Below are 14,129 nucleotides of genomic sequence, written 5' to 3'. Positions count from 1 at the left end.
TGTGATTTTGATACCAAATTGCAATGGCAGATTTTTGCCTCTCTCTCTTTTTTTTTTTTTTTGGCTTTTTGTTTAGCAACCAAGTGGTAGAATTTCCTCACCATCTCCTCATTGAAGTTTTTAGACAACAGTGGCAGGGATTTTGAGTGACCACGGCTCCTTCAGTTTTCAGTATTTTTCTCTTATAGAGAGACAACAGCTGCTGCTATTCTCAGTTTAAGAGCAGACATTTTTGCATTTCGTGTATTTTATTCTTAAGGCTCTGTTTTGGTACTCCGTTTTTTTTTTATTCCACTCCTAATAAAGTCAATACCATCTGGAGGAGTTCCAAAAATTAGTATATAAGAAGCATACATTACACTCTCATTTACCCCTCTCATTTTCCCCTTTCTCAATTCAAATTCCTGAGATTGATTGATTGATTGATTTGACACAGAAACTTTTCTTTTTGCAAATCTGCAATATAATCTGAGCACACTATTGTATTCCTGTGGCCCATTAAATATATGTATATGTATAAGGGGATTCTGAAAAAATGGCAGTGGCAGATACAGGTTCTTTGCTGAATAGCTGGAGAATACTTTGTGTTAGGCTGCATTTATTCCAGTTTAAAGGAACTTTTTAAAGGTTATCCTCCAGATATATGTATGTACTATATTGCTTGATATTTCCTCTTCAAAATCTCTCCAGCTAATCCCTCCAGTATTTTTCAGGGGGGGACTTAGAACATCTCAGAGGGAAATGAATAGTGGTGAGATAAACTGTTTGGTCAATTAATAGTGTGTCATACTTTGTTTCATAACTTACAGGGCCCCAAAGGATTGAAAGGAGAGCAAGGAAACCCTGGAGTAATGGGACAGAAAGGAGAGATAGGAGAAATGGGCTTATCTGGTCCACCGGTATGGTCTGCCTTCATTTTTGTCAAAGAGCAGCTAATGTATGGCTGCTTATTATAGTAATCTGTAGTAAAACAAGCCTTTTTGTTACTGATGAATTCTATAGATCAGGAGCTTTTGAACTTTTGCTAAGGAAACCACCCTGAGAAACTATTACCAGGTTTTTCTTTTACAGCTAAAGTACGCTGTATGCTCAGCCTCCATAGTTATACAGATTGCTAGGACAGCCATCTTTTCAAGATGCTCCTCTTAACTATATTACACCTCTCTTTGTTTCTTTTTCTGACTCACATGCAGGAACTCAGCATATTCAGACACTATCCAATCAGCTTCCTTTCCCCCCCGCCCCCCAGTCATTTTAAGAAGGGTTGTAGAAGGAAGGGAAAATATGTGAGACTTCCCCTGAACAATTTTTGCTTTTTAGCTAAGGGAAGCTTACCGTATTTCCCTTTCCTCCTAGCTATATGACAACCGCCTGGGAAGTCAGAAGATCCAGGCAGTTCAAATGGGTACAAACATTAATTGCAAACTTTAGCTCTCTAGAAGAATCTGAACTACTAATGGACCAAGCAATTTGGCAGTAGATAAGAGTCAATGGAATTCAAGGTGGGCTGGACTTAGATCTCTTGTGGGCGCAAAGGGACTGAACCAGTGGTGGGTTCTGGATCCTGTTCCAACCAGTACGGTTGGAACGGGCCCGGCGGCGTCTACGTAGAAGAATGCAGCGCACGTGCACACACATGCAGGGTGCGCATGCATCTTAGTGCCTCTGCACGCTTCTGCGACACTCCAGCTGCTCTGCACAGAGCTGCACAGGTGTTGTACGCACCATACGCATGCGTGGAAGTGCAGAAGTCTTAAAAGACAGGTAAGAAGCTCAGGCGGGCGGGTGGAACGGTATCCGGTGCTCTGAGCAGGCTCCGGTACACCTGTACTGGAGCGTACCACCTGCAACCCACCACTGGACTGAACTGATGATGTGTTTGATTCCTCCTCAAACTCAGTCTGGTCATCGCCTACACTATACTTCTCAAAGCTTGATTGGAGGAAGGATGAGGCCATAAATACTGTATGGTGTATTTCTCATTGTCATTAGTGGCACAAAATCATAAATATAACTTTGGATTAGGTAAAAAACATGGGTAGTAATCCTAAGGCTAAATATCATCTGAAACACATAGGTTGTCCATTTATAACTAAGGCTTTAGTTTGAAGCTTTTCAGATGAACTACTTAATACACAACAATAATTCTGTACTGCTATTATGATGAAACATCCAGAATTTATACAATCCTGCCTTTTATGCCATTCTCTTTTTGTTTAAAGTCATCTATATTTCTTATAAATTGATCTTGGCACCCAATTGAATTAAAATCCACTTTTTCTTTCTCCTTTCTGTTCCAATTATAAAATAAGGCCAGATTTGGTAGTAGAAAGTGATCAATGTAAAATTTGGAATCAAGCCACAACCATAAAAGGAACATTCCTCAATACAGGAGATGTTTTGAAATCATTTTTGTGGCTTAAAAACATATAAATGTCCGACATGCATGTGTTTACTTCATTTATTTGTTTAATGTACTGTATGTGGCTGCCCATCACAAGTACATGAACCAAGGCAGCTAACCATTAAAAAGACAATTAAAACAATAAACAAAATTATAAATAACATATATAGCAGTCAAGCAACTAACATACAAATTACATGAACACCAACAATCCTCCCAGTTTGCATAAACAAGAAATGGATTCACTCACATCCATTTATATTTATATTTTATATTTTTTTACTTGAAGACGTTATGGAAATATGCACGGATATTGGATTTGGATGTACCAGAGGTGGTATTCAGCAGGTTCTGACCAGTTCTGGAGAACCGGTAGCGGAAATTTTGAATAGTTCGGAGAACTGATAAACACCACCTCTGACTGGCCCTACCTCCATCTATTCTCTGCCTCCCGAGTCCCAGTTGATCGGGAGGGAATGGGGATTTTGCAATAACCTTCCCCTGGAGTGGGGAGGGAATGGAGATTTTACAGGATCCTTCCCCTGCCATGCACACCAAGCCACGCACACCAAGCCATGCCATGCCCACCAAGCCATGTCTACAGAACTGGTAGTAAAAAAAATTGAATCCCACCACTGGGATGTACGTAATACTAATTGTACTGGAATCACATATAGTATTTTCTTTCTCATAAATCAGTTTTCAGTGAAACCTTTTGTTAGATATTACGTCAGTACATTTTATACTGACTACTTCGCTTTTCCACTCTTCATATGTTAATGTTTTGATAAAAGCCACTACAAGGAAGAACTATGTTAAAGTTTATATACATATGTCAATGTATTTGTAAATGATAATAAGTCTTCTACCCTAGAGAGCCATTTGCCTTAAGAGGAGTGAAATAGCTTCTTTATGCAGCTATGGGGTTTGGCCCACCTCAGTGTTGGTTCTAGTTGGTCAAAGAAACCATTTGATTACTCCTTATCATCAGACCATCTTTGCCATTCGCTGTGGAGACATGACTCCCTTGCTAATAACAGTATATGTTAGAGAGGTTTTCTCAAACTATATAATTAACTGGTTATGGATATAAGAGTCAAGAGGAAAGCAATCTTTCAAAAAAAAACCTTCTGCTAAGTCTAATTGGAAAATCAGCTCAAATAACACTTCCAGAGAAAGCAAAGTGACTTGTCTTCCTTTATCTAGAATCTCAGCAGTTAAAGAAACTGAGCTTGTCAGCAGGAAAGCTGTCAGCCCAGGTTCAAAACCTGAGCACCATACAACAGGGTGAGCTCCTATTATTTGCTTTAGCTCCTGCCCAACTAGCAGTTTGAAAGAATGCAAATGCAAATAGATAAATAGGTACACTTCAGTGGGAAGCTAACAGCATTCCAGGTGTCATATGACTATAGAAATGTCAACATTGGCTCCCTTGGGTAAGAAACAGAGATGAGAACTGCCCCCTAGAGTCAGACAGGGGAAAGCTTTATCTTTACCTTTATCTTTATCTAGAACTATTCTCAGATAACATTATTATTTCTTATTACTGTTTAGGGAATTGATGGCCCTAAAGGAGAGCCTGGGACACCCTGCGAGCAAAACCTTGTAAGTTGTCAGCAACTGACTATATACTTGCCAAATATTAAGTTACTACCAAAATGCCAATTTTGCCAAGATGCAAAATTACAGTCTTGTTATAAAAGCAGTAATCCAATTTTCTATAATAAACATAATTTTATGCTTGTTCTGAGCATGTGATCAATAAGGTAGCTTTAAAAAAAGTAAAATATACAGTTAAAATGTAATTAAAATTCACGTAGAAGTATTAAAATGATCACTCATTGGTTTCACTGAGTCTTCAGGGCATTTAAGGGTATTTTCATATCTGGAATCAAGTCATTTATATGGCAATTGTTCATTTAAGTTGGATGGCAAGGCTGCTTACATTGAAGAATAGTTTAAGATCATAAAGCTGAAGATAACCATCTCTCCAGAACTTGTACAATTACAATCTTTATGGCTGTAGTTACCAGATACAGGGGGGGTTAAGGAGCCATATATTCCGGCTTTTTCCACAAGGTGGTACATGTTTTAAACTGCAATATGGCTTTAAGGTAGGAAGCAGTAACTATATGTTACTTACTCCAAAATAGCAAGTGATTGTATGTGATAAATCTTCAACAGTCTTGGTTAGAAAGTACTTCAAGACCCACATGAAGGTAAAACACCAGAAGTTGACCATCTCTGATGCATGATTGCTTCACATATGTGAAACTCCTGTCTAGTTTGCTGTTTGCCATGATCATACATTTCTGCTGCTTTCTGGGAGGCTTTATTGCTGAGTAGTAGAACTTGCACCCATTGAGTATTTCAGGAAAAGTGTACCCGGAAACACAGTGCATGATATTATAGTAAAATTGCAATTCTAGGAGAAGAGACGGATACCCTTAAACCTGTAAAAATTTGATGCATCATGGGGATCCAGGGTTTGCAGAAAACACTATACTATACTCAGACTCACTCTCTAGAGCAGGGGTGTCCAAACTTGGGAACTTTAAGACTTGTGGACTTCAACTCCCAGAATTCCCCTGGGGAATTCTGGGAGTTGAAGTCCACAAGTCTTAAAGTTCCCAAGTTTGGACATCCCTGCTCTAGAGGAATAATTTTACAATATTTTCCCCATCTATTAATTGCTGTGCTTTCCCAATAATGACATCCCACTTTTCATTTTGAATTTCTTCATGTGTGGTTTTACAGTTCAGATGTGTAATGTCATTTACATGTGCAGATCACACCTGAACCAGGGCCTCCTGGGGTGCCAGGTCTACCAGGTCTACCAGGTCCTATGGTAAGTCTTGCCAGAATCTTTTTCGTGCAGAAGTAGCTTGGCTGGGCTATTGCAACTCTGCAGTTTATGTGCCACCCACCCCCCCAACCCCAATCATGCAGATCTCTTTGAATTTTTTTAAAAAAAACTTTGATGAGCACTGCAAACATTTACAGATAGTCCTCGAGTTAGGTCCATTCATTCAGCAACCCTTCAAAGTTATGACATTGCTGGATGACTGATAGTTACAACTGGTCCTCAAATTCTGGCCAGTGCAATGCAGTCACGTGATCAATTCTGGAGCACTTAGCAACCAGCCCACATTTACAGCAGGTTGCAGGATCCCATGGTCACTTTCTCCTGCCCTGTGTGAACTGCTTCTACTTCAAGTCCCCCCCCCCCCACCTGCCTATCTCTCGCCATATCTGACTTTTGGGTCATCCTGCTAGGCTTGGCTACCTTAGCCACCCTCCTCCTCTATCACTGCCTCCTTCTGACCTTCGCCATCTTCTTACCCGACTGCTGATCTAAGTTCCAGGGGCTGGACAAGGATGCATCCTCAGGATACATACAGTGAGTGCCACAGTGGTGCTTCATCTGTCAAAGAGAGCTCACCAGGTCCAGCCAGGGAGGATGCAGCAAGACATAGCTGGCAGAGCATGACAGCGGGCTGAGCTGCCCCATCTTCTGCTTCAAGGAGCAATAACCCATAGACCATGAAGAGGACAGTGCAATGGGCCAAAGAGGCAGCAGCAGTTCCCTGGGCAAAGGTGGCAGTTGTTCAGGAGGTGCTTTTTGTGTGATGATGGAACTGAAAGAAGTAGTGGGGTGAGGGCTTCACAGTGGCACAGCACACACTCCTCAGATCCTTTTGAAGTGTTCTTAGGGAACTGGCCTGTAGACTTCAAGAAGGGGTGATGGCAATCTCAGTGCCAACAGAGCATACACACAGAACCTCTGTTTGCTCAGCCCAGCCTTCTTCCTGCAAGGCCTTGCAACTTCTGACATGAGCTTAACTACTACTTCACTTACTAATGGAAATTCTAGTCCCAATTAAAGCCATAACCCAAGGATTACTTATGTAGTGCTTAAAGATTTTCCTGAATTAAATGCCTATTTATTATCTTGACTGTTGGGCAAATGTAGAATGATACCCCCAACATTTGGGAGCCAAACCCACCTTTAACATGTGCTTGTTTGTTTGTTTGTGTGATTATGAAGCTAAACCATCGACTCATGCATTGGCTTAGAAATATAACTAAATATTTATTAGCAGTTTCCCATGTATCTGAGAAATAAAATTAGGGGAATAGTTTTGAATACAAGATGACTTATTCCTGCATACCAAGGTAACAAACATTTAGAATTGAGTTTTCCATATTCGGTTTTGATAATAACATTAATATTAACAGGAATGAGTAATAGGGCCCCACAAATGTTGATATACAACTACTCTGTTCCCAGCGAGTATAAGTTATCTTGAAAATGCCTGGAATTGGTTGGGGAAATTCTGCCTTGTAATGCTGACATTTTGAGTATAAATGTTTCAAACCTCCAATATTATTTTAGAATGTTTTACAAATGAATACTTGTTGTCTCTAGGGTCCTCAAGGAATACAAGGACATAGGGTGAGTCCTTAATAGTTAAACCTGGGACAATAGTACATATATTTCCACTAATATGTGTCACGTTAATGGCCATTATAGTAATGCATGACATCACTTCATTTTATTTATTTATAAAATCCCCAAAGGAATATAACTTGCTGAGATATTTTCCTTTCATCATCCTTTCTATGAGTCTATAATTTCTGCACATGGGTCACTCTCCATTCTCTCCATCAAGAACACCCTTTAAAGTTGCTACTTGGAGACCCTGTATATGTATGTATCAATAGCAGTACATGGCGCTAAACTCTGCAGGCCACCTAGGGATCCAGTTTTTATGACCAAGCTCTGCATCCTATCCTGGGGCAATGTTATAGATTATCTAATAACATGACCTCAAAACTCATTTCCAGCTTTCAAACCTAGATGGTCTACAAAAACTATTTGGAATAGTTCAATTTTAGTCTCTTCTGAAAAGGAATCAAAGTGTGGGAAAGTATTATTGCAACAGTGAGGCTGTTCCAAAGAACAATGAGAAAACATCTTTTCATTCCACATAATCTTCTACTGCACTGAAGTGCCTTCAATAAGAAGGGACACAAGTGGATTACTAATATAAAAATCTGAAGATTTTTATTAGATATAAACCTATAGCTTTAAAAAGACCTTATTTTGAAATGTTCTCTTGTTATCTTACAGGGCCCTCAAGGAAGTCAAGGACAAAAGGTGTGTCATAAAAAGTTTTAATCTATTATTGCTAAAACTGTTCTGCCTGTTTTTTCTGTTTGCAACCTTCAATGAGTTGAAACAGTGCATCACAGAGCAAACATTTATGAATCAAGGTACCTCAAATCTGCTTACAGAATACATAGAAAATCCAGGACCCATTTATTCCTGAGTGACTGAAATTTCAAAGATATTCAGGCCAATTGTATTTGCGTACTTTGCCTCCATTGCAGCAGTGCCACCAGCAGCTTCAATCATGAAATTGTGATATTTTTTTTATACTCCCTGCCAGCTTCCCATCAGCAAAGTCACTGGACAAGACAGCAGGAAGTTGGAAGTCACTTCCACTCCTTTTTTGCTTGCTCACGGTCAATCTTTCTACCTCTGTATTGACAAGCAAAGACATAACAAATCATATGTTGTCTTGTCTATTTTATAATTGTAAAGTGGATCTTGAATGCAAGAAAACCGTAGGCACTGAGAAGTTAATTGACAACAGAACATTGATTTGAAGAAAAAGTAGGCAGGCTATGCAAGTATAAAATATTTTATTCAGATGGTCAATTCTAGTTATGGATTTAGAAGGTGGAATATATAGCAGTTTATTTCTTTGATAAAACAACTTTTGCAATAAGTTTTCGAAGACATTGTTCAAGAAGTCTATGGAAACATTCACCTAAATCAGGAGGAATCAAATTGGGGAAATTACATGCCATAAAAATCTAATTTCAACCTGTTCTGATGCAGATAGCCCAAAATCACTGTATATTTAGCCTACGGTTTTGAAAGCAAGCATTAGGCACATCTCATTGTATTTACAAAGGAGTCTTTGGTCAGGAATAAGGATGTTTGCAAATTCTATTTTTTTTCTCTAAAGAAGGCTTTCAGTTCTACAGTGCTAGGGAGCACACCTTACATTTGTTTATTTCCTACTAAACAGTCTTGAAATGTATTAAGTGTTGGAAAAACTAACAAACATTGTGGAATGACTTTCTCTCTCAGGTGTTGGTTGAACAGAAACACATTGATTTATACAGGGGTTTCTCTACTGGAGATTATTTTTGTTGCTTTTTCGTTGGGGGAGGTGTTTTTAGTTTAAGTGAGGACAAAATATTGGTTTTTCAAGATTTATAGGGAAAAGGGTAAATGGACAGGTATACAAATTTTGGCAGTTGCAAAGTGTGTGAGGCCCCCCTCCCTCCATACCCATAGTATACATTTATATATAATGCATTAGTATATAATTGATTACAATCAGCATATTAGTTCTATTATTAAATTCAATCAAATTAAACATTACAGTATAAAATCCAAATATAATTCCATTTTCACTTTCGGTCAGTTTATAATAATATGATTTTCTTGTTTATTTTTGTGATCTGAGTCTTCTTGCTATTGCCCCATCTCCCTCCACTGGCAGAGCTCTGGCCCCTCCCGTGTCCTGCGTGTCCGTTGTAGTATCTGGTGGTTTCTCTAGGAGTGTTTTATTTTTTTCCATAAAGGCCTGCGCCTCTATGGGTGAATTAATTCTAATTCTTGTCTCCTCCCAGAATATCAACATACCTTCAGGCATCAACCATCTAAACCACACCCCTTTCTGGTATAATTTATTCGCTAATTGCGAATAATTTTTTCTTTTTTCTCTAATCTTCTTAGGGATCTGCTTCAGAATGGTTATCTCCATATCATGATATGTCAATGCTTGCCCCCTTTGTACACCCAGGATTTCATCTCTTGTGCTTTTTCTAAGGAATTTGATGTGAACCTCCCTGGGTACATTGTGTGTTCTAGCGTAAGCTGAGTTCACTCTATAAACCAGGTCTATATCCCACCCCATCAGTTGTTTTTCTTTGTGTGTGTAGTCAGCCAGAATGTTTGTCATGATGTCCCTTATATTTTCCCCATCTTCTTCTATAACATTTTGAAATCTAAGATAATAGGACATTCTCTCAAATTCTAATTTCATCTGTTGGATGTCAAGATCTTTGTTCCCTTTCTGCACAGCTTCCACCCCCCCCTCACCTCCTCCACCCCCCCTTCCACAAGATCCAGTCTCTGTGAGTTCTTATAAATTTGGGCTTGATTTTCTTTAATTTCATCTTTCATTTCCCTTAGCTGTTTCTTGATTTCCTCCTGGCCCTGTAAAATTTGTTGAAGCATTTGTTGAAAGTCCATCTCTATAGTCTTAGGTTGCATCAGTTCTGTTATCTTTGACTGTGTGGCTGGACTGGATGTTACAGATGTTGGAGCAGACGTGGCAAAGCCAGGTTTCCCAGGAGGTGGTCTTTTGGATGCCATCCTTTATAACATTAGAAATTCAGCCCATATATAAGATAAACAGTTAGAAAAGAAGGGTAGGCAGGTGAGGTCCGGGAGCAGAAGAACCAGGCAGAAGAGAATCTCTCTAATAAGTCTGGCAATAGATGAAAGGTTTCCCCTAGAAAGTTCAAAAAGTACCAATCCACAAGAGATTCCTCTGGGAGACACGGAGACAAAGACCGGAAGCCTGAATTTTAAAGGTGGAGTCAGGTTTCACAATTCATAAAGACAACGGAAGTGTGCCATCTTGCCCTGCCAGTTTTGGGCACAGAGGCATAACAAAGTTTTAAAAAGTTCCAAAAGTCCTCAAATCACAGTAAAAAGTGAAATTAAGTTGAAAAGAAAATCATCTCAACCTGGGTGAGGCTTCATTCGTTGGCTCTCCCCCCTCCTCCTTCCCCGGGGGCTGAGAGCAAAATTATTCCTCGCCGCTTGTCCAAGGGGGGGGGGAAACCCCCCTCCCTCCAGCCGCGCCTCCAGAATACTCCGAAAGTTGTTTTTTTAAAAAAAAGCTGAATGATTCTTCCTACAGAATAGGGAATGAAGAGAGAAGCAACCTCACCGCACCGCAGCTGCTTCCTTCTATTGTTGCATTCTCCGGTCGGCTTTAGCGAGGCGCGAGGCGCAGAAACGCGAAGCGCCCTCCGATCTTGCTCCCCGGTGCCTTGGGCGCGCGAGAGACCTCCTGCCGGCCGCCGCCGCTGCAGGAGCTCCCCGCGATGCCGCCCCTCCGGCAGGACCCCTCTGAGGGGTGTCCTGTGCCCCCCAAGGAGTGGGGAAGCCCACCGGAGAGCCGGAGCGGGCAGAGAGCTGCCCGTCGCCGCTGCCGCCGGAACCGGAACCAGTGAGGACAAAATATTAATTGGAATGAATTAGTTTCAATAGTAATTTTTTCAAGGTACATTGTTATAACATGAAACATGTTTCTTAAAGACTATAGCATCTTACATTTCCCTTGAGGAAAGTGGGTGCCATGGAACTCCGTGCAAACGCAACTGATTTATGAAGCAGACGTAAAGCAGGTTATTAAATAGCATGTGATTATTTGAAAGTTTAATCAAAATACTTGTCTTCCTTTAAGGGCTCAGATGGTTCAAAGGGTGCAAAAGGTGAAAGTGGCCATAAAGGTGAAAAAGGACCCCTTGGGCCACATGTGAGTAAGAGAGCCTTATGGAACCCGCCCAATAGAGCAGAGGAAATATTCCCAAACCTTCCTGATAATTTTCATTTTCTCTAGGGTCCTCCTGGCACTGCTGGACTTATTGGTTTACCAGGTACCAAAGGGGAGAGGGTAAGAACTGAACATTTTTTAAAAAAGATCATTAAAACACATCGCTCATTTTTAATGTGATATAAAGTCACTTAAATTTTGGATATATTTAGCATACCATAACAGATTAAATCCTTCAGTCATGAAAGGGCATTGGGCATTTGATTCTGTCCAAATTCTTGTATGTACTGACACGATCTGCATTTTTAGAAAGAAGGCAGCTCTCTATCAGGGAAGCAAACAGTTGTAGTAGGGACAACAACGATTTTCATAAGTTTAAATTCAGGGATGAATTTTAGCCAGGTTGCCTAAATCAAATATAAGAGAAAATCTGCTACCTGGGTTTATAATTTTAAAAAAGAATCTACAAAAATAATTAAAAACCTTTTATCATGTTTGCTTTCTTTTTGCCCTGCTAAAATGACTGATGAACCTAAAGTTATGCTGAATAAGGGTTTGCATTGTCCTATTACAGTACATGGAAATTAGTAGGAGATAGATAGAATATTGCTTAATTGTCCCATTGAGGCTAAATCTACTAATACCCCTGGATTTGGTATTTTTTTAAATATAAATGATAGACTTAATGTAACCCAGTTAATGTTCCATTCCACTGTCATCTTATCAGTGTTCTCTATTTCTCCTTTTTAATAATGCAGGGAAAGCCAGGGGAACCAGGATTAGATGTAAGTAATCAGTAATTTACCTACACAGTGTCATTAGCGTGGACCAGTGGGGAGGGTGGAGAGGGTATGATTATGCATGAGTGGCTAGTAAGTGCACATGTGTGCAGCTCCATTTACACAAGTGGTGTACACACGCGCATACACCATTCATGCAAATGGAGTGCCCATGCACACACTTGCCCACTGCTTGGGCAAGTGAGGATGCATGCATACTGGCCCACTGTTTCTGCAGCCCTGTTGCAAATAGCCCAGAAGTTAGGGACCTCTAATTTACATAACCATTGGTTTGGTTAACAACTGTGGTCTTTGCTTAATGATTGCAGATTTGCTTAAGGACCATTGCAAAAAAGCTCATAAAATTGGGTTGGTCACATGACTGACCTGTTTTATGGCCATTGTAACATATGACAATAATGGGCAGGCATCATTATAGTCGTAAATTGAGGAATTCCTGTAATGCAGTCAAGACCAGAATCGAAATGCCTAGTTTATACTACTAGGTAAAAGTAAAAAGTTGAGGTTTGATGTTACTAGTTTGTTCTACTGCACTACAGGGAGTAGAAGTCAATGCCTTTTCTTTCTCCTCCCCCCCCCTCTTTTCTACACCTCTCCTTTCTCTTTTCCCTCCCCTATCTTTTCTATTATTTTCTTTTGTATTTTTGTATTTTATATTATAAATGATTCAAAGTACAGATTGTGCAAAGAAGCGGAAGAAACAGTACATCATATACTCAGCTAATGCAAGATCACACAACTAATTATAAACAATGATGTAATATATTTGTCACAATGATTCACTGGAACATCTGTAAAATACCATGTGCCTGTAATGAAAAACTGGTATTTTAAAAAGTGATCAAAAATGAGCAGGTTAAAATATTGTGGGATTTCTGAATACAAACTGATATAATTTTGGCTCATAACGCACCAGGTTGAACTGAAGTTGAAAAGGAAAAAGTATGGGCAATTGATGTGGTAATATTAGGGAATAGTAGAGCAAGACAAAGAATTGGAGTCACAAAGTATCAAGATTTGAAAATTGAAATTGAAAGATTATGGCATAATCCAGCTGTGGTGGTTATCAGCACGCTGGTTGTCATACCAAAAAAATCTTGGACAGCACTTAGAAAACCTGTACATTGACAAAATTTTCATCTAACAATTACAAAAGGTCATATTGCTTGGCTCTGCAACTATACTTACACCAATACATTACAACTTCCTAGATTATTGGGAGGAATTTGATGAGTATGAAGGCCAGTGACAGCTAAATTGGCAGCTGTGATTTTACATTGTTATGGATATAATAACAATAATAGATAGTCCCATGAATCCCTGGAGATTGATACTGATTCTTGGGGAAGGTGATCACATTCAAACATAAATTGGATCTGGCCAGGGGCTGCAGATAAAAAATACCCATTTAATACCCTGTTCTGCTCCAATGGAAGGAAAGTGGACGGTGGCTTAGAAGTTTTGAAGGCTCTATTCTGAGCTTCCTTTCTGGCCATGCGACCCAAAATGGAGCTACTATTAAGAGATTAAAAATAATTCCAGAACCCATGTTCTGCCCAATATTTCAACCTTGTTTAATTCTGCTTTGGTTTATCAAGAAATGTATATTGTGATCACTACATAAGCATTTTAATATGGGCCTACCACTTGTAGAAGGAGTTGTAGAAATGTTCATAAAGAATGAATCACTTATGTCTCCCCTATATACTTTTTAATAACATGCAAAAAAGTTAGAGTTTTAATTCTGCTAATTTAGTTCTAATTATCCTCTGCTGCTTTTTGTCATTTTGTCTCATGTAGCTTTATTTATAATAAAATATATAAAATTATATATATATAAAATTATATATTATATATAATTATATATATAATTTTATGCCTCCTTGGGAATTCATTGGGAATATATTATGACGTTGCTAAAAAAAATAGTTTACAACCAATTTCCAATCATTTCTGATTTTCACAGCCTTTCCTACTCACATGATTGCCATTATAGTCAGTACACACTAATGTGTGCCTTATCTGAATTTTTCACCAATCTGCAGAGCAGATTGTAGAGGAAGGAATTACAAAAGAACAAGTTGTTTGCCGTTCTATACCCCAAAAGCAATGTGATGATGCCACCAACACTGGGAAGGAGTCAGACAAAGGAGATTGTCTACAGAAATTGCTTTTTCTTCCCCCCACCCCCCTCGTAGTGCATCCACAACTCTGATCACATTGCTGTTGATGTGCATCTTGCTCTCTTGAAATCCCTCTACAATCTCTCCACTT

At 39.3% G+C, this 14,129-nt stretch overlaps 1 protein-coding gene across 1 annotated transcript in view; it reads left to right on the top strand.

Moving 5' to 3' along the window:
* COL23A1 (collagen type XXIII alpha 1 chain) overlaps positions 1–14,129 on the top strand; it is a 294,393-nt gene that overhangs the window by 273,010 nt on the left and 7,254 nt on the right. The window contains exons 22-29 of the mRNA XM_081942141.1: positions 810–899; positions 3,959–4,009; positions 5,193–5,252; positions 6,834–6,860; positions 7,539–7,565; positions 10,966–11,037; positions 11,122–11,175; positions 11,814–11,840. Of these exons, the coding sequence (XP_081798267.1) occupies positions 810–899; positions 3,959–4,009; positions 5,193–5,252; positions 6,834–6,860; positions 7,539–7,565; positions 10,966–11,037; positions 11,122–11,175; positions 11,814–11,840 (408 nt within the window). The remainder of the gene's footprint in view (positions 1–809; positions 900–3,958; positions 4,010–5,192; positions 5,253–6,833; positions 6,861–7,538; positions 7,566–10,965; positions 11,038–11,121; positions 11,176–11,813; positions 11,841–14,129) is intronic.

The sequence above is a fragment of the Natrix helvetica genome (assembly GCF_964273705.1).
Source record: "Natrix helvetica genome assembly, chromosome: 1".
Lineage (NCBI taxonomy): Eukaryota > Metazoa > Chordata > Lepidosauria > Squamata > Natricidae > Natrix > Natrix helvetica.
Note: the sequence above shows the minus strand (reverse complement) of the source record. Positions and strands in the feature narration are given on the sequence as shown.